Source organism: Chlamydotis macqueenii, chromosome 27 (genome assembly GCF_036417535.1).
Source record: "Chlamydotis macqueenii isolate bChlMac1 chromosome 27, bChlMac1.mat, whole genome shotgun sequence".
Classification (NCBI taxonomy): domain Eukaryota; kingdom Metazoa; phylum Chordata; class Aves; order Otidiformes; family Otididae; genus Chlamydotis; species Chlamydotis macqueenii.
Genome location: NC_141582.1, coordinates 6,137,322 through 6,160,851, shown reverse-complemented (window position 1 = coordinate 6,160,851; position 23,530 = coordinate 6,137,322). Strand labels below are relative to the sequence as shown.

Below are 23,530 nucleotides of genomic sequence, written 5' to 3'. Positions count from 1 at the left end.
CTAAAACTCACTGATGAGTACCTGAGAATGAAAATCAAGTGTAGTTTTTCTAGACAAAGCCTTGTGCAAAAAAAAACCTGTTGGGTTTCACCCAGCCTGGGTGATTTTTCTCTGGTTATTAAATATTAGATGGGGGGGGGTTCCCTTCCTTTTTCATTTTTTTGGGGGTGAGCTGCTCATCACATGGTGGTTTTTCTACTGATGCCAATAAGAAAGACCCAGCTCCAGTTTGCAGTTCTAAGACAACTATATGTTTCTGTGCTTGGGACTTAAGAGGAAGAGCTAGATGTATTAATCAAGATTTTATACCAGTGGGTGTGTAAGGCTCTTTGCAGTTTTCCTTCTCTGACTTGAAATATTTACCCTTGGATTCTGGCAGGTTTCTACATGAAATACAGTTGAACTCTAGCATCAACAAGATGAGTGTGGATAACCTGGCAACAGTGATTGGAGTGAACCTCATCAGACCCAAGATTGAGGATCCTGCAATTATTATGAGAGGTAAATGGGAGTCCTGGAATACTCGTGGAATAATTGGCATGGGAGCTCCTGATACGCTGAAATACTCAGTTGCATCCACAATCTTGAAATTAAAAATTTTCTACGGTAGACCCATGGGTATAAGCCAGACATGTGCCTGCGCACAGTAAGTGCAGCAGGGTAGAGTAAAACCGCTTTTTAGCCAGGCTATAAGTGTGTTTATGGTGACAAAACCCCCTTAGGAGTTGGACTGTGTGTTCCCTCCATAGATTTCAAACTATTCAGGAATTTGGTGAAGTCACCATTCTTTCACTGAGAGCAGGAAGGTGTGAAATTCTTCTTAGAGAAACAAAGGGAACTCAAAGAAATTACTGTGTGGCTGAGCCAATCTGTAATCCTATGTGCGAGGACAGATGCAGCAGAACTAATAGAAGAAACATTTTAAGGTCAAAGACTGCTCTGCTCTAGAGACATCACATGCACAAGGCCCAGATATTCACATGCCTGTTCGTGTAATTGATAGTTGTAGTTTGCTTGTCGAGCCAAAGCAGCACAATTTGTGGCTTGGTGCAGCGGAGCAGATTCCTGTCTTTGTTGCTCCATGGGCTACTACTGCTGTTCTGGAGTGGTATGAAAATCCCTCCGTTTATTTGGATTTCTGATCACGCTCCTTGTTTTCACCTGCATTTCTATGTGCAGCTCCATTTTGGGCACCAGAAAGACCAGCCAGAAAATGCAAGTGTGGGTGGAAGAAAGCCCGTTGCACTGGGTTTGCCACTGACAGATCTCTAATGTTCTTCCAGGCACACCACAGATCCAGAAGGTGATGACTGTGATGATAAGCGACCATGCAGACCTCTTTCCCCCATCCAAGGATGTGCCGCCCTCCCCACCTGCCCACAAAAATGACAAGAAAGCCCCCATCCCGCGTAGCTCCGTGGGCTGGGATGCTGCAGAGGACCCTGCGGTGCCCAGGGCAGAGGGCCTGACCCAAAGGCAAATGGTAAGGCTGGATCCTCAGAGAAATAATAAAACATAAATGTAATAAATGTGCGATTAATTATTGTGGGATCTAACGGGTCAGCGAGCCACTAAGAGCGCTTGCTATTAATAGGGAAAAGACCTGTAACTGTCATCCATGGAATATCCACATCAGGAAAACAATGTGGATAAATTTTCCACTTTCCTGTGGAAAATCTGCTGTTTTGGGAAAAATGAAAATTCCCAAACTTTCTTAGCTAAAAGGCAGAATAGATGAAACCTTTGCAGTTCATGCTGATGAACTGAAAACATTGAGGATTAAAGGTTTTTCTCAGAAAGAAAGAATCTCTGCAAAAAGTTCTTTTTCACGGAAAACAGGGTGCAACCCAAAATAATTTTTTATGGAAGACTTGTGGCCGTGCCTGGTAGTACGTTAAAGTGTGTCTTTTGTAAATACTGCAGTGCCAGCAGCGGCTGCCACCTGTCCCTGCTCACAAAGGGGACGAGGCTGTGCTAATGCCACCGGTCTGTGTTACAGAGAGACGACCCGCGTTCCTGCAGTGCCCCCGGACCAGCTGGGAGCTCAAGTGCGCTCCGAGAAGATAATGGCTCCAAAGATACACCGGGAATGTGGAAAATGCAGTCAAGGAAAAGAACTCAGACTTTACCTAACAGGAAATCTTTCCTGACAGCTGCTTCTCCAGGGGAGAAAGGCAGCAATGACAAAAATGACATATTTACCAGTGACTTTTGGAAAAGCTCCCCTCGGAGCAGCGCGCGCTCCGTGGTCCCTGATGGACATAAAAGAACGTTGTCTCACGATCTTTTTAAGCTGCTCGACCTACAGCGGGAATCGACCTACGATAACGTTCCTACCTCCCAGGCAGAAAGCGTGGAAGGCAGCGGCTCCAGCCCCAGCCCTTCGAGCAGCGGCTCCGATAAGGAATTTCTACCCTGCCCCAGTCCCAGCCATCAGCCGAAGGAAACGGCCAGTCCCACCAGCAGCCCTGCCGAGGTCTCCGAGCCCGACCAGGAGAGCCGGGAGTTCCTGCAAAACATTATTCTGAAGCTGCAAAAAGAAATGGAGGAACAGAAGAAAGGCTACGAGGAACAAATTAAAAGGTAACATGCTGCACAGGGCTGCTTTCGGGAGAGCAGGAAGTCTTCAGCCCAGGTTATTGCCACACCAGTATTGCAGATTTATTTCCCAGGGATGCTATACAGCAGATAACAGTAGAGACTGTGATAAAATAGAGGGTTATTGTAGCTATCTGAAAGGCAACGCTCACGTGCCGTACTGTCATGACATAGTTGCTGATGTTAAATTACTACCATATTAATACTTTATCATTTTTATTACATCATTGTATGGCACTATAATGTTTCTGCAATAATTACACTGTCGTAATTCTTGTTATTACTCCAGTGTTGTACCATTATACCATCCAGAATTCAGCAGTAGCATTATTACATCTTTAGTTGTAACCAGCAGAGCTACTGTAGCTTCACATACTGTTATCATATTATTATTTCTCACGTGTATTGATTGATTGTTTCGTGTTATGTGGCCACTGAGGGTCAGGGGATCAGTACAGAACCTCTGGCTTGTTTTATTGCTTAGTGACACAGAGGGCAGACTCCTCAAGAACCAAACGGTGACTTCCCAGCACTCTTCCGATCCAATCCTCTCACACTCCATTTCTCTTTGCAGCCTCGAGAAGGAAAACTATGAAGTCTGGGCCAGAGTGGTGAGGCTGAATCAGGACATTGAGAGGGAGAAGAAGAAGTCTGAGGAACTGGAGCTGAAGCTGATGAAGGTGGAGTGCTCACGGGAGGATGTGGAGAAGAAAAACAAGATGCTTGAGGAGGAGATAAAAAACTTAGCTAAATCCAAAAGCAAAACTGATGCCAAAACCAACTAGGAGGAGACACCCAGCTGTGCACAGACATAGAATGCAGCTGCACGAATCCATAGGAATTGCCAAGCAGGTTCAGAGCCACGGACTTGTATCGTCCAGTGTTCTGCTACTGACTGCGGGCTGGTTCAGAGGAAGGAGCCCGGAAGCTAGAGGCTGGTTTATGCTCTGAAACAGGAAATTTCAAAAATATTCTTTCGCTTTTTTTTTGGTGTGTTTTTTTCAACTCCTCTTTCAGCTGCTCAAGTTACCTGGAGAACAGGCCAATACTGCCTGGCAGTATGCTGCTCAATCAGAGCATCTTGCTCTCAGGAGTTCAGGTTAGGGAAATGTTATGCCTTCACAAAAATGAACCAGCGAGCATCCCTCCTGCCAGCAGGCTGGCTCGTTGCTGGAGACACCCCCAGTGCTTCTGAGTGGAACAAAAACTCCATAAATCCTGGATCTGGGGAGACAGAAAAGCCCGGAGGTCTGGGGTAACACGCAACGTGCCTGGGTGGTGGGCTGCAAATGCTGTCAGCACCACAGCTGAGATGTTCACGTTAACACATACAGTGGATTTTGGCTCTGAGAGAGCAAGAGAAGCCCAGACGGCCTATTGGATCCACTGAGAAGATGTCTCATACAGCACCACCTACTGCGCTGTGCCAGACTCATCGAGAGCAAGGCTCCAGGTATAAAATGACAATATCATAAAAAACCTCTTTAGTTAAGTGGCTGTTCAGTTATTTTAAATCACTGTTCCTTGTAGCTGTGTGGATAAATATCCAAGCACGGCTGCTGACGGGGCTTTGGAGAGCACTTTCACGTATCTGTACACGGAGCTCCTTGCACAGAGAGAGTCCATCAGCAACTTTACCCGGTACAGAAAATGCGGTTTCTGCATTTTTCCTGATGGACAGTTTTCAAAGAATAACAGATCTGGACTTATCTACTGCCTCTGCTTTTGTTTTTCATCACTTCATCAGCACAGAACAGGATGACCTCAGCCACCTTAGTGGAAACCTGGGTTTGCACCCCGACGATGATGCTGGGTCTCTCCCTGTCACTTGCTGCCATCACCATAAAGACTAACCGGACCCAAAGGCCTCACGGTGCTGGTGGGGCTGTTTGTAAACTTGTCTGCGTGTTTTCCCACTGCCTGCCAGCCACCTGTCCAGCAGTACCACGATGCTGCTGAAGCTTTGGTGTAGGAAAGAAAATATCGGGACTCTGCCAGAAAACCCTTCACTCCTCATTTATGTTAAGAAGGGGGAACAAAAACACACAGCCACAGCCCAGCCTGGAGCCTTCAGGGGAACAGAAAAGGGAAAACCACAGAGATATGCAGGAGTTTTCAAGCAAGATGTCTAGGACCAGATGTCTGCGCCAAGCATGGTAAAGTTAACACAATGACACTGGATTACTGCTGCTGAGGACTTGGCTTTGGTGATGAGAAAGTCCAGCTCAAGACAGGCTCCAGACCTGCTTGGCAGAGCCTGCAAAGAAAAACGAACTGGTGAGAGAAAGGGACACAGAGGAAATGATGTGCAAAAGGGGAGATGGGAGCAGGAAAGTGTTGATGTTGTTGGAGAATAAAAGTCAATATTGGGTATATAGCACTTGCTACTGTCAGTTGTGCTGGGGGGGACTTCTCTAGTCCTAAAACTGAGCCCAGATTCCTTAGTCTCAAACTGAAATTCAGTTTGGGGTATTGAATCCACCTTTGCGCCGCTGTGGATGTAAAGTACCGGTAAAGGAGAGGTTTGTGAAAGCTGAGCTGCATTTAAGAATCGGACCCATAAATAGCTCACTCGACCCATAGACCACTGGTGGTTTCCTTTCCATCGGATCCCCAGAGACTCCACAGCTCCTCGCTGTCCTGCCCACAAACCTTCACACCAGGGAATGAATTTTTTCTGGAGGCCTGCATGGGGTTACTGCACGGTGCTACTGCCAAATCCCAGTGCCTTCCAGACGGCCCGCAGCCAAAGTTGTCTGCTCTCCCAATGATCAAATCTGATTAAAAAGTTTCAAATCTGAAACTCGGTCATTAGAAATCCCGGTGAGGATCACAGTGCCCCTTTGCATTGGACCAGCAGGCCTGGAGCTGCTGGTGCTGAGCTCTGCAAGCCGTGGCCTTGCAGAGGGATGGGCGTCACAGAGAAGAGCCCAAAGGAGGACAGTGTGGCCTCCACCAGGCTTAGCCGCCTTCAGAGATAAGCTATCCAGACCTCACCTTCCCCATCACCTGCATGTCGCACATGCTACGGCGTCCTGAGACGACACATTTCTTGTCTCCTGAAGTCTCTTTCAAGCCCCACTAACTCCACTGGTGCTCCAAGTCAAAGTTCCCTCCATGCACCTATGGGACCCACATCCTCCCAGCACTCAAATCCAGATGTTTCCAAAGTGCCTGCAAGATGCTTTTTGCCTGCCATAATTTCCGAGCAACTGTTCCCATTCATGATTCTTTTCTGTGGTTTCAGATGACCTTGACAAAGCTGCTTCAATGTTTGTTTAATTTTTTACCTTTACAAGGAACTCATTACTGATCTGGGCACAAGGCTCATTTAGGAAGAAACTTCTCTATCAGTTCTAGGAGAACGTTGCGAACGTCTGGGCTGGAAATGCCACACGCTCCTTTCTGCAAAGATCAAAAGTGTGAAGAGACAAATAATTCCTACGCAGCCCACAGTAGACTGCAATGACGTGAAAAGGCTTGGCTGAGGCTCAGAAGTCTGCGCGATTAGGACAAGTGCACGTTATTTTAGTATAAACTGCGCATTCCTCCACTTCCGCTGCAGATAGGCAAAACAACCTCTATCAAACCGTGGCTGCTTCTGAAGAGCAGAGTAACTTCTTTGAAGATATTCTGACCATTAAAATGTGGAGTGTTTATAGTGGTCGTATTTAAAAGAGACTTTTTTCCAGTACAGGTCAGGTGGGCTGGAAATTCCTATGGGCAGCCTCAGAGAGCGACATGGGCATCTTAGGAGCTCGTATTGCTGTTGGGTGTTGTAAAATAAGAAGGGTTGTCCTTTTTTTCAAAAGTGAGCTTTTTCTGGAGATGGCAAAGCATGGATCTGCCTGTGTGAGAGCTGTGGAAACTTTGCATCCTTTTCTGCCCTGCAGGTGCATCCTTTCGGCTCGGCCATGCCAATCCCAGAGGCACACCTGAATACTGTCAGTGCCCAAATCCTACTTTGGATTTAATGCACTTTCAAATCTTCTGGAGACACCAAAACATGAGATTCCTGAAAATTGGCTGATGCATGACCTACATTTCCTTCCTCCATCTCTTTTTGCAGCCAAGTTGTGAAGCTTTTCGGGGAAGGCGGAGCAGAGAAAGCCTGTCCTGTTCCTGAAGCAGGGGTTGCTGTTCCTCTGTGCTGCTAGAGGCATTATAAACTCACGGAGGGCTGCTCAGTGGCTGCTGTTCAGCTCAGCAGGCTTTAAGCATTGATTCTGGGTATCCTAGAAAGTGTGAAACTACTACTATCATAAAAAAGCACAACAGACTGCCTATCATAAAGAATTAAGTCTGTAGAATGATCCTTTCAACCCTGTCCTGGTCACCGCAGGCTTGGAAACTGCCAAAGAGGCAGTGTTCCACCCCTCTTAACCCTCACTCTGCGTAGCCAGAGGACACAAGAGCATCATCCCCTTCACAGTGATAGGAGAGTGTGTAGGATAACCCACAAACCATACTGAGGATTTGCCTCTCCTTTTTAATGTGATGTGTAACGAGAGCAATAAAAACCACGGACCTGAATGCATCTAAAACTGTTAAACCGTGCATTATAGGGTGAAAATATGAGATCTTTTAGCATAGAACTCTAGTCCTGCCCTCACTGTCTGGCATTCTTTGCATTAGAGCAAAAAAATCTGGTTTGCTCTTCTTCATTATTTACTGCCTTCATTTAGGCATTCACTTCATGGTATCCAGGCGCTTGGTAGGCATGCAAGGCAAGAAAGTAAATTTATCCTTCCCACATTATTCCCTCTGCATCCCAAGCCAGTCACGCTTATCCTGACTTATCCCCTCATATTTTATCAAAGTCGCATTTTTGGCATGATAGTAACTTTCCATTTTTAGCTTGGCTACTGCATAAAATAGCAAGTTGTTGTGGGAGGCGAGGTGGACGTGCGGGAAAAGTGTCCGGCCGTTATTTAGGATGGCTTGCACAGGCGGAGGAAAAGCAGTGAGAACATGTTGTTCTCCCCAGGATTGACAGAGAAATGCAGTCCGTCCTTCCTTCACATGGGAGCTGAAAGACACCCCAAAACAGGCTGCTTTTAAGAAGAAAAGACCGCCAAATTGAGACTTCATGTATGCATAACTGTTCACCAAGGTGGGGAGGAAAAAAATCCCCAGACTTCCAGGCAAACCCTCCCTGGAAGCAGTCCTGCTGCCCCGCTTTCTCTGTGTTTTCCTGCCACCTTGCTGCCGCACAGGGAGCCTACGAAACCAGACCGTCAAACTGGCCTGGAGGAAAAATAACCTGGCAGAAAAGGAGCATCCTGGTAAAGCGAGGGCCAGCACGGGCACAGGAGGAGGCAGAGAGGAGAGCAGGGTCAGGAGCTGTCTGAATGAGCACTCCTTTGGAGAAAATGCTCATCTAATCTAGCCCAAAAACCTGCAAGTTTAGGACTTGTGAGTGGCTCAAGCAGGTGAATGCCCTGAGCGCTTGCATGATGACTGCTGCAGTGAGGCTCCAGCTGGGACAGCTTCTTCCTCGGATAACTCACCTTGCCAACAGCTCACCCCATGCACGGTGCCCACCCAGAACAGTTTACCCTTCCAGCTGTTCTCCTTTACAAGAGTTTTCTCAGCAGGTAATTCCCATAAACAGAAGTGCTCGGCAGTTAATTTGGAACTTGGTTTCTTAAGAAATGAGGCTTATAACTTCAGCCCAGTACAGCAACCAGGTGAGTGAGATGAATTTGGGGGCAATTTTCCTAACTGTAAAGCTGTGGGGAGAGCAGAGACCTTAGCGGTGCTGCTGCCACTGAGAGACTCCAGGGTGTGCTCAGCCTTCAGCAAACGTCAGAGAATTTACCAAGCTGGAAAATCCAACAAGCAGAGAGATCAGCGAGGAGGAAACATCCTGTTTACCCCTTGAGCCCACCATGTAAGGAAGCGTCCCAAAAAGTCATTCACTTTTCACGCATAACCCTGTCCGAAAGATCCTCCTGCACCCCCGTGCCCAGCCAGCCCCAGTGAGCCCAGTGTGGCAGAGGGGAATGACGCTCCCAGCGCCGTCAGCGGCCGCCGGTGTGGCTTGTGAAAATTTGCGTTATCACCCGTAAAAACACGATGTGACATTTCGGCCCTCTTAACACAGTGTGCCGATAACAGGAACTGGGAACAGGGGAACGTTCCTTTAATCTCATCAGCTGGCCGAGATGCTGCGTGCTGCATCCAGGGAGCTATTTCCAAACAAGAGCATTTTAAAACCAGCCAGCGAGGCAGAGGCCAGGCTTTGACCTCTTATTAAAGAAAGGAGGGTAAGCATCAGCTTGCCATCTGCTTTCTGAGCATGTGAGAGGTAAGTTTTTCCTTTCCCCGGCAGCGTAGCCTCGTTTCCTTCCTCGGCTCCCCGATAAGGGCCAGCGCAGGCTGCCATCCAGCTGGAGAGGCTCCCCTTGCGCTCTGCGTGCTCTGGATGGGGTCCACAGTTGATCTCTAAGGCCAGTGCAGGGTTTGAGTCTTTTCAGTGACACCTTTACCCTCCATGTCCCTTCTTGGAGTTCAGGGGATGGATTTTCTAATGCTGCCAAGTGTTCCCTTTGCACGCGTCCACCTTTCTGATGCCGCTAAGAATCCAGTGCTCATTTTAAGTGCTGAACTCTATGGAAATGCCAGTCCAAAAGGAGCCAGAAAGCCAGCCAAGAATCCAAAGGACAGTTGTTCCCAACACAACAGCTACAGGCAGCACCGAGGAGTGAAAGGTCAAATATCCACTGGGAACTGGAGTGCTTTTGCACCCTGGGAAGGGATGTTTCCACTGGGGAAGTGGGAACATCTTGCTCCCTTGCTACCTTCCTCCTATCCAGTGTAAACAAGTCTGAAATTGTGATAAATCACATTCACAGTTTGCAGAAGACCTGGGATACAGGTTTAGAAACTCGTTAGCGCCACAAGACTGGATCTTTCCCCCAGCTGGCAGTGAAGGGCATTGGCTTAGGCTCAAGGATAGCACAAGAAGTTATAGAAAAGCAACAGCAGATTAAATTGCTGTCATCCACTCTGACCTGCTTCTGCTCACTCAAATATGAAGCCTCACTGATAATGGCAGGCAAGATGGCTTTTAAAAATAAAATTGAAGGAGAGTCTTCCATTTTTTAAGGCTATTAAGAAATGACATGCAGGAACATCAGCTGGGGCGAAGCACCCTGGTACCCCATCACAACATGGAGATGGAGCTTTCACGTGGTTTGCACCTATAGTGGCTTTTTTAGGACACCGGTGCAGGGCTCAGTAAGATTGCTTTTTGCTTTACCTGCCCCGTGTCTTAGCTCCCCATCCGCTTTCAGCCTCAGTACCAGCAAGCAAGGAGCCCACTGCCGATGACGGTGAGCCTGCACCAGTGCACGCCTTGCAGTGCCTTGGCCAGTCAGGGCAAAGGAGTTTGCAGCAGAGGGCTCCGCACTCACCATTCAAGCCAACTAATTAGGGCTTCTGTCCCGATAAAAGTCAAGCCATCGAGGCCACTGATTTTTGCTCTCCAAAAAATCAACACAAAAGCAATGAAGCCTTTGAAAACGTTTGCAAAGTACATATGAAGCAGAACCAGACAACGACTTGGGAGTCCTGAATCCCAATCTACGCTATAAATATTTGCAATAATAACTAGATCTCTCGGCTTGCCAGATAATCCTTCCTTTTATTAACTTTGGGTGAGAGGTCTTAGGCCAGAAGTGTTGACAGCATTGTTGTCAATGCTGAAGACCCTGGTTTCTTCCCTGAGAAGAATCACGCAAGAATGAGAGAATGATGGAAAAGCAGGATGGTTATTGATAGAACAGCTGAGAGTGGATATAGAGGGGCAATTCATTTGTTCACAGAGGTACCGTTGTTTCCCAGTGGCTACCCAGTCCCTTCAAAGCTGCTGCATTGCCGTGTGTGTGCTGACCGCAGCGTGCAGCAGTGTCCGGCTTAGCCAACAGCTCTATCTTGAAAGTGACTCCTTTCTCCTGCAGCAAGCGCAGAGGTTAATGCAGCTCTGGGGAGCTCGCTGAGGCCCTTGTCTGAATCGCCGGCCTGGCCTGGAGCTCATTAGTGTTGCATGCAGTGCCCTGAACAGTGTCACGCAGGAACGCATGTGGCAGCCCCTGTCAGGAAGGACGCATGCCCCGCGAAGCATGGCCTGCTCCCTCTGCTATTAGCTCCCCGCTCAGGGCACATTGCTTATCTCTAATGTGCTAATTAGGGTGGACAGAGGAAGCACAGGACGTGCAATCAATATTATTGGGCCAAATTTGCAGCTGGTGTAAGTTGTCAATTGGCAGAGGAGTGCAAAAGAGTGAGAAACAATGTGCGCTAGACAAATCCCTAGGGAAAAAGAGGGAGTTCAGCAAGGAAAGAGACTGTGGTCGAGTTTACTCCTGCTTTCCCTGCAGGAATGACTCCAAAACTGGTACAAAGCTGTAAGTGAAACTTTGAACAGCAGGCTGTATTTGCATGATGTCATGTGATTTTGTGTCTATCTCAGCAGCAACCAACTAAGGTAAGCCAAAATCAAATCACCTGAACTGTTTCAGCAGTTGGATGGGCTCGTTAGTCTCCTGACTGCGGGGTCTCAGTTTCCCCTGGGTCCCCACTCATTTTAACCCGTGGGGGAATTCAGGTTGGGATTTCATAGTGCAGATCTGGTGAAGAGCAAGCACAGTCAGCGGTAACTGCTGAAGGGTTATGCCAGCGACCAGTACCTGTAGAAATGGTAAATGGGCTCATTTTTTCTACAGTAAGATATTTGCTCTGCTTACAGTTCAGCTGGCTTATGTTTCAGGCTGTAGGCTTCTCTGTATCGGTATCTTGAGCCGGGCCTCTAAAATCTGGTAATGATAAAAGCAAATAAAGCATGTTCAGTATTGTAGGATAACGAGTTTTGCTTTCCCACTCTTCCAAATCTTGCATTTCGACTTTGCCCGATTAGCCCGCGGTGACAGCTCAGGAAATGGATTCCACCAAATCTCACGACAACTGATCTAAAATGCTCTAATCTCTGGAGAGATAAGGAGTTGCTACAGCAAAGCCAACATAAACCTGAGAGCTATGGAAGGTTGGACTGTTGTTTAGCCACTGTTGCTAGTTAGCTACTGTGCTTGATTTCAGAGACCACCCTGTATTTAAACCTTCTCACTTAACGCGACACATATCTTTTCAACACCTCCGCAGCTCGCGTTCTGGATAGCCTCAGCCGCACGGAGCTGAAGGACGTTGTTTGGGGAGCTCTAGCGCTGCAATGAGCATCCCCTCATCCCAAAGCCGCTGCAGATATGACAGGCAGCAGCTTCTGCGAAATATCGTTATGCTAATATCGAACTGATGGTACCACAGCTGCCCATTTAAAACAAAACACAGCATGTTGTCTTTTTTGGTCATATCGTGGGCTGTCCCAGAAAATATAGTATTTGGAGGTAGGAAAAAAATCCACCCTTTTTCAGGAAGCATTGCTCTATGTCACGGAAATCCATTCTTTTCATATCATTTCCTTTATTGCAGCCACGTCGATTGCTTTTATCCCTTGTATTTCCTTTGTTTACTTTAAAAATGCTATCAAAGGTCCCGCTAGCCCTGGAAATGTTGAGCAGGGGCTGATCAATTTGTGTTGTGAACAGAATCACACTGGGCACGTATCCAACAGCGTAAAACAAGTAAGCAAACTTCCTGTTTCCAGTGTAAGCTCATTTGCCCTGAGATGGATTTACTGCAGCGTATACGTTAGCGACACTCTTCTACATTTTCTGGCATTATCTGCTCTAGAAAGTACCTCAGTTTGCTGGAATAACGCAGGTGTATCCTCGTGAGTTTTGCCAGCGATGCTGTGTGGTGAGATGGGCTTAGAAGCCGAAAATTTCACAGCTAATTGCTCACTCAAATTCTGCTCTTACTGACGTCTGAAGTGACTCCTTGAGAGGCAGTGAATTGGCATTTACTGGCATGCATCTGAAAGCAAACGTGCTCAGTTGCTGCAGAGGATGATACCAAGACCTCAGCAGGGAAAGCTGGGTCCCCTTCCACCATTCATCTTCTTGACAAGGGGAGCAAAAGGTGGACTATTCCCTCAGCTTCTATCTGGGAAAAGAAGTAATAATTCTAGCGGCTGTTCCTTCTGCTGCTTTCAGCAGTCTTGCATTTCCCCAGCAAGCCGCTCCTCGGTGAGAGGGGCAGACACGCTACGTGCCTCCAGTCCCACTCTGCAGGGAACGGCTTGATAGAGGGATGAAGGAGAGCAAGGCAGGGACAAAGGGGTGAGGGAGAGCGAGACAAGATGCCTAGCAGCCAGATTTGTTCCCAAAATGCGTGCAGGGTTCCGAGGTCATTTGAAAGCCTGCCCCTGTAGTGGGATGTGCAAAGAGATGATGACTCTGATAAACCTGCCTGCCCTTTGGAAATTCCTGGCTTTATGATTTATAGAAAGAGAGCCTGGTTTTGATTTTTTAATGGGTGTCTCTATTTCAGTGGGCTTGTAGTGCAAAACTTCGCTTTTCCTTCTCACTGAGAAGATGATTTTTAAAAAGTTCATTTTTACAGCAGTAGCTTTGACAGTCTGTTTTCACTGGGAAATGACCAGGGGTGCTAGCCCATAATCTCAGGTCCTTTTTGGGTTTACAACTGTGCCAACTAAACGCGTGACCAGACCTGTCAGCTAAAATTGGCTTAATAACAGGTTGTCCCAAACCTGCCTCATTTTGTCTGGAGGATATTCAGGGTACGCACATTTGGGGTGGCTTCATCTGTTCTCGTTTAGGCATCTAAACACTAGAAATTCAAGTGCGTATGTGTTGTCTCTTTGCTCGCAAGTGAAGAGCAAGGGGTATTGCCCCCACTGCCTCTCCTTATCTGGAGACAGCCTGGGTGATTCCTGTGCCAGGGAAATCGCACCCTGTTACCCTGTGTGGGTCAATGCAGGAGAAAAACCCCACTATTTCTCCCTTAGACTTTGAAACACGAGTTCAGGGTAAAATGTGGGCTATGTTTTGCAGCTGGTTTCTGCTCTCTGCGCCAGAGGCACCTCCCTGACAGCTCTTCACTCCCGACATTGCCTGTGCTAGAAATACACGGCTCTGGCCAAAATGCACTAATATTCCACAATAATACACTCCATATAATAAACCTCTTCTTCCAAGGGGTGCTGATAAGAATTTCCATTTTTAGTCGAGGGCAAATGAACCACGCAGCCTTTCTTTGTTGCTGTTGCAATTGAAGAAGGAGCAGAAGCTAATTTTTAAACTTTTCCTGTAAATAGCACATTAATGAAGACAGATGGGTGAGCAGTATAAACAAAACCTCTATCTCAGGCTAGTTTTGTCCTGGCTTTGTTTCCCAATATAGTAAGCAAACCACCACCACCCTGGTTCCCATCCTATTAACAGTGTTTGCACTCCAAATGTCGAACTCGGTTATAAGGAAGTTTAAATTAACACTGGGCTGTAGTTTTTCAAATGCTTGAAGCAGATGTTCAAGTGCCAGGAATCTTCCTCTCTTTTTTTTTTTTTTCCTTAAAAAAATGATAGATTTTGCTGGGGTTTGGCTCAGTGCATTTCACAGAAAATACTTAACTGAACCCCTCCCATTGTGCCAGGCACCAAAGTGCCCATGGCTGTTAAAACTGCAGGACCCTTTGATATTTCCAGGCTGCTGGAGGTTCTGGTTTGCTTTGCTCTCTGAGCAGTGTAAGACGGGCAGTGCAATAGCTGGAGCTTGGGAGAAGATGGGCATGGGTTTTGGCAGCTGCTTTGGATGATGGGTTGTTTTGGAGATGATTTTTCCTACGGGATCTCAGATTTGGGGAGGCTGAGCTTCATACCTTTAGCTCCAGAGTTGCTGCTCACCTGGCAAGGCCCGCTGGCTTTGGAAAGAGGTATGTGTCCACAGTAGGAATTTTTTTTTTCCCCCACAGACTGACATTTGGGCACCTTCAAATGGGAGCAGCACCAGCCAGCACCAGGAGAGAGGGGATGCCCTGCTTTCCTGCCAGAGCAGCGTGGGCGTCCCTCCCGCCCAGGCTCCACAGGCCACCACAAATAGCCAGTCTGCCCGGAGCAAGGGGGCTGGCAGGGCTGGGGCAGTGGTGGCAGGAAAAGCCAATGCTCAAAAAGCCAGGAATCTGTATCTTCAATCAGCTACGCAGGGCACTGCGGAGTAAGCCTGGACTCCAGGGATCACACCCAGAAAGGCATAATGCAAGAAAGCTTTGGGGAGAAATCTGTTTGAGGAATTTTAGTCCCCATGCAGAGAGCTAAGAGGTATGGATCAGTTAAGGGAACCTCAGACTTCCAAGCGCTTTGTGAAATCTGGCATTGGTGCTGAGTGCTTGCACAGAAGACACAGCTGTCCTGACTCTGTTAAAGGCCAAGAAATGAGTAAGATGTCTTGAAGTTCATGCTCTTCTGGAGGCATCACATGTGTTGAGTTAAGAGCAGCAATCCAAGACTAAAGCTCTTCCCTCAACTCCCTCGCTGATATGCTATCCGGGCTCTTCCCCTCTTTATACCATTTCTCTCTGCTCCCACCCCTTTGCCTGCCCTGTCTGTTTAGACTGCAAACACCGACTGGCACTTTATACAGCGTCCAGCAAAAAAGGGGCTTTGCATCTGCCTATGCTTTCTTACACATATTCCATTATAAACAGATGAAAGCAAACATCCAACTCATACTGATGATTTCAGTGAGCCAGGGTTGCTGCCTCCTTTAGTTGCATGCAGTAATTCGGAGGTGGATGGAGGGATGGCTAGAAAGACAGACACTTCCATACTGAAGCCGTATTTTCCCAAACTTTTCTAAACTTGGTGGCACTTTCAAGATTTAAGTCAAGCATCTGCTAGCATGTTGATATAAAATAGATCAGAAATGAAAGGAGAATCAACGCACACTACTATTTAATGTGAAAAATAAATTCTTTTAGAAACAGAAGAAGTCACAGTACTAGTGTGGCTGGACGGAAGGAAGGAAGGAGTAAAGAAACAAAGAAAAAGGAAAACATGCAGTGGAATATTTTTTCAGGGTCCTGTTGCTGACATTACCAGCACTGTAAGTGCTTGGCAGCACTGGCTCTTGTCACGCACTTGTGAGCGTTTTATCTATATGGATAGGTGCATTTAAAGCCAAGCACTTCAGGGTTTGCAGAAACAACCTTAATTTGCTACTTAGGGAAAGTTCTTTATAAAACAACAGCTCCCATGGGTGCTATTTGCCTGATCTCTGCCATCTAACTGCGTAAACATCCAGGAAATGTCTTTGGATGATTATATTCAGAGGTAAGGCAAAAGAAAGGTAAGGTGTTGCTCCTGAAGCAGGCGTGCAATCCTAACAGACACACCTTAATAAACGATATGCCATTGCCAATAGTTCTCATCTCAGGTTATGAACAGCGTAGGTGCAGCTGAAGGATTCCAGAGATGCTCAGTTTTCTCTCCAAACAGCACAACAGGATACATCTCACGCTTTACAGTTTTTCACCACAAACCCTGGTGGAAATCCTCTTCAATCAGCAGTACAGTCCTTGTTTCTTTATAAAGAAAAGTTACTAATATAAAAAAAAAACTTGCTGGCCCCTAATTCTAAAAAGCTATCATTGATATTTTTACTGATCTTGTAAAAATTCACACATGCAGGGTTACTGATAAGATTACATGCCTACCCCCGTTTGCACTGTACTGTAATACACTGTATACTATCTGCTCTATTACGGCAAATCTCTGCCAATAAGAGAGTGCAAAGACAGCCACTCTGCTTTGCTACGTGGTCACTTGAAAATCTGTAGTGATTACGGGTGATTGCAGTGGGTTACTTATTATTTTGAAGGCACAGGTCCTCCTACATGCCATTCAGAAACGTTGGTACTGTTCAGTAAAGGGCAGCGGTGCCAAAAGCGCGCTAGTCAGGTCCCTGCCACGGGAACAGTCGCAGAAAAGAGATGATAAAAGCAAATGTCGAATTATCTCCCTAATGCTGGATTATCACTCCTAACAAGGTGAATGGTTTGTCTTGGCAAATGGCTTCATAAGAATTGTGGATAGTTTTGAAAGGATCTGTGTGGTCACACTTCAACCGTTGGCTGCTGCAGTTCATGTCAGCAGAGCAAAATATCACACCTCTTACGAATTCTTTTAACGTGCCATTAACCACAGGCTAAGATTGCAGCGTAGCTCGGGGGAAAGGTCCCGAGCGGTGTCAGCCACTCGCAGGGTGAGAGCTGGAGCAGGCGTACAGCAGCGTAGCCCCACGGCACAGGCCGCTATCTGGAAACACGCAGCACGAGTGGAGGCTGCCGAGCTCTACACGGCTGAGCACTTAAAGCAATGATACCCCTGCAAGGGTAGTTAAACATCGGACAAGACCATACGTGCTCCAGAATGCTATTTAAATTTCTGCAGTGAGGGAACAGTTCTGTAAGCAAGGAAGAGAACTGTGGTATACGGTATTTACAGATATCTAAGGGAGAAAAAAAAATCAGCAACCCCAATCTCTGTGCAGCACAACTCAACAGAGAGATTCCATGTAAAATAGGGTCAGTACAAGGTTTTATCCAAGCGGCATTACACACAAGCACAAAAATAAAACATTCTGTATTCTACATTATATTACAAAGGCAGGCAGTCAATAAATAGGTCAATAAATTATGGGAAGCACAGAAGAGTATGTGTGAAAACAGGTGAAACTGGTTTTAGTTGGTGCATGATAAAGTCTTTTGTGTTCGTTCCCATGAAGTGTTAGAGTGATTCTTTCAAAGACCCTTGTCGCTCCCAGGGAAGATAACTTTCCCTTAAAAGTGTAAAGCAGATGCAGGGACAGTACAGTAGGCTCTGCTACAGGCTAAAAGAGTCAACGTCACTTACACTTTCCCAAGAATCTGACAAATTTGCAGCTTAGTATAAATAAAGTGACGGCTCTATTGTTTCTCAGCTCCGACACCTTCTTATCATCACGATTTGTTGCAGAAGAGTGGCGGAAACATGGCATGTGACTCCATCATATATAGTTTAAGTCGGGGGGGCAACGTCTTTATGAATCGAAAACTTCAGCACATACATAAAGGAAAGATCTTCTCTATCTAGCCGGCACGAAGGGGTTTCCTTTTCTGTCTAGCTCTATGCAGACTAAACACGATACCATTTGGCCACTGGGATTGGATTAGGAAGCTGTATTGTATGTAATTACTGGAACTAGTTTCTTAGCTGGTATAAACTGGTACAATTTCAAGGATTCAGGAAACTTACTGCACTTACTTCTGCCAACTAACGCTCTGGCCCTTGAGAGACAACACATGGCTACTGCAACAAAGCCAGCGCTGCTTTACACAGGGTGCTTTTGTAAGAAATACGCACAGGGGGAATTTCTTGCCGTCGCGCGTCAGAGTGCTGCACGAGCCTGGCATTGCTCCTGGGTGCGTTGCTTCACTAAGAAAGATGGGAAAGGGAAGGAAGGGTTCCCTTCTGCTCCAGATGCCAAATCATCCCTGCCGGGTGCCTTTAACTCTGACAGGGAAAGAGTGAAGAAAGGATTAAGAAAAAAGGAAAGAAGTCTGACACCTTGTTGTGTCCTAGTGATTTAGGAGCTTGAGAATTATCGGGACTTAAGATCTACAGAGAGAAATGTAAAAAATAATATTTGAGCATGCAAAGATCTTTATAAAGATTTTACACAAAACTAAACAATCTAGGTGTGTATTGCCCTAGTTCACCTCTCTTTAATAGCTCTGGAAATCCCTATAGATGCCAATCAACATTTAAAAAGTACAAAAATATGCCTTTATTGCTGTGAATTTGAATGTGCCCCTTTGGCACAAAGAGTCCTCCCAGACAATCCAGTGATCTGCTCTACGCCCTGATAGGAAGAGACACTTGGTCATAATTGGGACAGCGAAGAACAGCAAGAAGCAAGCAATGGAACAAAATATACATTCCCTACGGTATGACTTGCCCATTCCCCGTGACAGGAAACATACAATTATCTGTACATGCCTCGTTAAATAACCTTATTAAATAGGAAATCTGAAATGTACAAATTTACAGACTGAATCATTAAATACTTCCCCTGTGAGCTCCCCTGTGCACGCGTTCCCTGCTACTATCTGCAGCCACACTCTGATACCACCATGCCTTCGTATTTGAACTTGTAGGTGACCACCTCTGCATCTAAGTAGAGAATAGAGATGGGATCGAGTTTGGTGGGCACGCAGCAGGCCTTGGAGGCTTTCTGGGGATTCTTCAGGTGAACCAAAGTCTGGACAATGGCATGTTTCGTTGGTGTGACGTGCTCTGTTAAGGGGTAGGAGCACACTCCGTGGCACTCGTAAGCTTCATATCCTGCCGGGGCAATGATCCAGGAATCCCAGCCAATCTCCTTGAAATCTATGTAGAGTGGAGTCTTTTTGCAGTAGTTGCCTTTTGCGTTCCTTCGGATTCGGGCAGTAGAGTCATAAATTATGTTGGAGCGCATCTGGAGCAGCGCCTCTTCACCAGGCTGGCCGTGGAAATTCCCAACCTCCAGGTTCTCCAAGTCCAGGAGCTGCTCATGGTCTATCATTTCGTTCAGCTCTTGCTTCTCCTCTTTTTTGTCGTTGCTTTGGTCATCAGAGAACACAATCAACAGGGGCACATGCTTAGCCTCAGAGTTGATATCGATATCGAGTTTCCCCTCTCCATTCTGTTCCTCCCCTTCTTTGCTCTCTATATGAACTTCCAGCCGATGTGTGGTCAGCCCTGCCCTTCGCCAACGCCTGATGGCTTCAGTGATCTCGAAGCTCTCCCACTCGCTGCTTGTGCCATAGATCTGCCTGGATGCCAGTGCCACCGTCTTCCTCTCTTCTCCTACCCCCACATGGTCATTTTCCAGCACTTCAAAAATGGTGACTTTCCGGTCAAGCCCCTCGTAGAGCATTTGGTCCCGCTCCACCAAGGTGTAGAGCCTCAGCTCTGCCATGATGATTTCTTCATGGTGAGGGATGGAAACATTGAATAGAAGAGGGTATTTCCGAATTCCTGTAACACCAATAGGGTGGGAAGCCAAGTCTGGAAATGACAAAGATCAGATATTTTAGAAGGGTCAATACATCCAGCAACACATGCACCAAAGTTCATCTGACATGCTTTGCATCGCTTGGTTTCAGCTGAACAAGTCCAGAAGAGTGTTTTTTTTCATAATTTCCCAAAACCATACTTGTAAAAAAGGCCGACTCTATTTCAGATGCCTAAGGACAGCAAGATCCCAGACTTGATAAAGACCATAAATGTGCATTTATAGATTCTCCTTCTATCCTCATGCCTTCCAGGGACTTCCTTGTCACCTGGAAGGATTACACATTTAAAATGCGTTGCCTAATATTGAAATACAAACCAATTCTAGGTTGCTGCACAGCAACTATTTAAGAAATGAGGGAACAGTGTAGCAGAAGAGGCGAAGAAGGATATGGCACTGGAGTGAAGATGAGATGGGTGACATATAAGCTGCATGTGCAGGAACAGCAGGCTGTATCTGCGTCTGCTTAGCATTTCTGTGCTTGCACGTATTCCCTTCTGCTGAAACATCCCCCAGAAACTGAAAGGGCCAAGCACTGAGGCAGGAAAAGTTGCTTTGGAACATGCAAAGGCTCCTGGTTAGGAAGAGCAGGCGGTGAACATCCAGTGAGAACCACCAGTCAATGGAAATCCTGCCACAGACTCAACGGGCTCCAAGCGAGCAAGCAGCTGTGCTTTTGGCAGCGTTAGTTAATAAAACACGTAAACAGTACATAATATCTGCTTGTCAGTCGGGCTGCCTGTCCTATCGGCATTGTTTATGCACAGGCAATATGCATTTCCTCAGACAATGCAGGAATATCAGCTAATGGTTGTGTTGTTGATGAATTACTGTGCTGTCTACTTGTAACTCAGAAGACAGATCAGGACATAGGGACTACACATAACATTTCTGCAAAGGCAAACTACTTGCAGCCCCTTACTATGTTCATCTCTGACTTCTCCAGTTTTGATAAGTTTGTAGAAAAATGGCACTGATAAAGCTGCAAGTCCTGGCCATGCTCCATCAGCACAACACTTAAGCAAGCAGCTAACTTAAGCATGTGACTTGTTCTGCTTAATTTCAATTTTGATGTTTTGAGGCACCTGCCACTTTCTTTTTTTTTTTTTTTCCCGTTTTGCACTTTCATCTGTTCATAAGTTAAAATATGAGGGGTGATTCTGCTTGCATTTTCCTACCTGTCCACTGATAAAGGTGGGTGCTGAATGTGCTCTGCACAGCATCAGGGTAGGAGCAGGCCGTGAGCTGAAAGACAATGCTATTCAGGCTTAGCTGTAATCTCCACACTGGGAGCAATCTTTTGGATTTCCTAGCCTTGATATGCTAAAGCAAGTCTGCTGTGATTCCATACGATGACAGGGTGGAGAAATGCCACCTGACCATACAGAAGATGAGCACAAGGAATTCACCAGGAGGCAGGGGAAGTCCACACCATATGTTAGAAGCTGGGTGAGCGCTAGCAGGGCATAAGAAGTGTTTATTTCTAAGTCTTTATTTCTAGCTCTTTAGCTAGGAAGTCCGTAGGGTGAAATATCTCCTACTGTTGCCAGTACACCCCTAGCAGGGTCAGGAAGGGAGATCTGGGGTCCATAGGCAAAGAAAAATTTCCCTTAAGACCTTTATTCAAAGTTTAAGAGCTGATTACAGTCCCATTTACAGTGGAGATGTTATGGTCCTTGGGTTAAAAAAAAACCAACTAATTCCAGCCAGAAAGCATGTTATAGTTCTGTAATGTTCTTATAACAAATGTAGTAAAGGATTTAACGGACAATAATGAAACTATCGTTACTGCCAATTTTCAGTAGGCAGGTGAACAAAAAAAATTCCATGGTATGATCTGTCTCTGCTGTCCTGATCAAGCAATTAATTTCTCTATCAAAAGAGCTCTTTAGCATGAAATGCGTGGTTCTTACTTATACAGTCTTTCAAGCCACATTGCATAGTCCCTCTAACTGCATGCATTTATGAAACTGTCTGAGCATCAGCAGTCTCACTTCGCATCGTGCTGTTTTGGGTTGGAAGAGGTGAGAGAAATACTGAAATGACAGGAGGTTAAGCCTAGTTTACCTCAGCTGGTGCAGAAATGCTGCAGTGAGCATCATGGTTACAGAGGCACAGAACTGCGAATCGCTACCTGTATTACTGGCAAAAGGTCAGTCTGTACCATTTGCAATGCTCCAGACCAGAAGAATTTCGATTTTGCCAGTGGAATGACTTCAAATTTACATCACTAAACCACGCTGTATTTGATTCTTTAGCACACTATACTTGGCAATTTTTATCCCATTTATTTTTTCTGAATAGTGCAAAATGAGAAAAGAACAACATGCCTGCATATGTCTTCATTTATGCTGATGAGCAGTGACTGGCACGGCTGTTCAGATGAGTGACTGCTCACCAGTGGGTGTAACTGGTTTGCAGCAGCCCTTAAATAAATTTCTCCACACTGGAGAAAAGAATAGGCAAAAAAGATTTAAACCACAATGTAGTGTCTCTTCAAACCAGAAACACATTCTTGGTAAAGAGTGCCCAGGCCTGGCAGAGGGACGGAGGAAACAGAGCTGTTGGATTCTCCCCCTGCATCTCATTGCGTTGCAAAACTGAAACAACTTGCACGTAGCCTCTCCTTCTAGTTCATCACTTCGAAATTGCAATTAGAAAAAGGCAAAAATTACTTCTATACTTCATTAATTAGACTAACGAAGGATGAGAGAAGCCCCATGGCAGTTTGAATAGTTGCAGGTAACCCTGAGTAGTTAAAACTAGTCAAAGCAGTTGTATTTGCCAAGTAGAGTAACTGGTATTTGGAAATGATTAGTTGGAAAACATTCTTAATATAATACCTATATTGCTACAAACAGGTATTGACAAACTACTGACGTGTAGCACTGAAAAATTATCTTGTCCTTGCTGAACTGAGAGGAAGCACTGAAGTAGAAACATACAGGCAAACAACCGACAGTCACAATTAGGCTGCTTTAGCTTTTTTTTTTTCTCCCAAATAGAAAATATTCTAGTCCTCCAAAGTAGAATCTAAAAGTCTACTTCACGTATTTCTATGTATTTACTGGACTATGCTCAAATGCCAAAGGAAGAAAATGTTACAAATCCCATGAGGATCAATAGTGAGAGCATATTAGCAGAAAGTCAGATTTGGTTAAGCTCGTAATAAGAAAATATTGCATGTTTGAACAGTGTGTAAAAACATTTCGTGCTTTAATTTCAAATATTAACTTAAGGTATCCATTTGAAAAATCAATCCAGTGCTTACAAATGATGCACGTCATTGTGGGGATAATTAAAATGATGCACGCAAATTACACTTGGTGCTGTCCAAACATTAAAGAAATATCTTCTCCAAAGCCATACAGTCTCAAAAGCAAAGGACAAGGGATTTATCTCACAAAAAGTGGGATCTGGCTAACACTGCTACAAGCAGTGTTAGTTGCCCATTTCCAACGCCATCCTCACTGGAAGGCCTTTTTCCCCTAGCGCAGTTCACGCTCCCTGCCAGGTAAATACGTATCACACTGACTACAAGGGTGCTCATTTCTATTTACTTCTCCTAGAGGTGCACATATCTTACCTTCATTTTTGAAGCTCCTAATAATATTTGCGGATGGCATAGATGTCCTATCAGTGGCAAACCTGTTGTACAGCTCTAGCATGTACTCTGGCGGATCCACCTTGGCCGATTCATGCAGGGGAATATCGGAGAGGTTCAGCGTCTTCAAAAACTCGTTTTTCATATTCTGAAGCAGCGTGTTAAAATCAACACCATCCTGCTCGGAGAGAATCTCGTCGAAAAGAGGCACATCTTCCTCCAAGGAAGAGTGCTCCAAGCTCAGGATGGGACTGCAAGTGGCAAGGTGAACCAAGAGACAGAGGACAGCCCACAGCTGAAGGACTACAGAATCCATGA

The 23,530-nt window shown here is 45.9% G+C and overlaps 2 protein-coding genes across 3 annotated transcripts in view; one reads left to right on the top strand and one right to left on the bottom strand.

Annotated features, from left to right (window-relative positions):
• The window catches only part of ARHGAP25 (Rho GTPase activating protein 25), a 16,880-nt gene extending 9,749 nt beyond the window's left edge, over nucleotides 1–7,131 (top strand). The window contains exons 7-10 of the mRNA XM_086767876.1: nucleotides 380–501; nucleotides 1,284–1,483; nucleotides 2,000–2,583; nucleotides 3,173–7,131. Coding sequence (XP_086624002.1) covers nucleotides 380–501; nucleotides 1,284–1,483; nucleotides 2,000–2,583; nucleotides 3,173–3,383 — 1,117 coding nt within the window. The 3' untranslated portion in view covers nucleotides 3,384–7,131. The remainder of the gene's footprint in view (nucleotides 1–379; nucleotides 502–1,283; nucleotides 1,484–1,999; nucleotides 2,584–3,172) is intronic.
• BMP10 (bone morphogenetic protein 10) lies at nucleotides 4,734–23,530 on the bottom strand. Of its 2 annotated transcripts, XM_086767877.1 has the most exons (4): nucleotides 23,195–23,530; nucleotides 18,718–19,601; nucleotides 11,349–11,417; nucleotides 4,734–4,855 (listed from the first exon to the last, which is right to left on the bottom strand). In XM_086767877.1, the coding sequence occupies exons 1-3, from the start codon at nucleotides 23,526–23,528 to the stop codon at nucleotides 11,361–11,363; spliced, it is 1,275 nt and encodes a 424-aa protein (XP_086624003.1). In that variant the 5' UTR covers nucleotides 23,529–23,530; the 3' UTR covers nucleotides 4,734–4,855; nucleotides 11,349–11,360. The 2 variants fall into 2 exon arrangements, with proteins under 2 accessions (XP_086624003.1, XP_010126940.1); XM_010128638.2 differs by lacking the exons at nucleotides 4,734–4,855; nucleotides 11,349–11,417 and having other exon boundaries at nucleotides 17,095–19,601.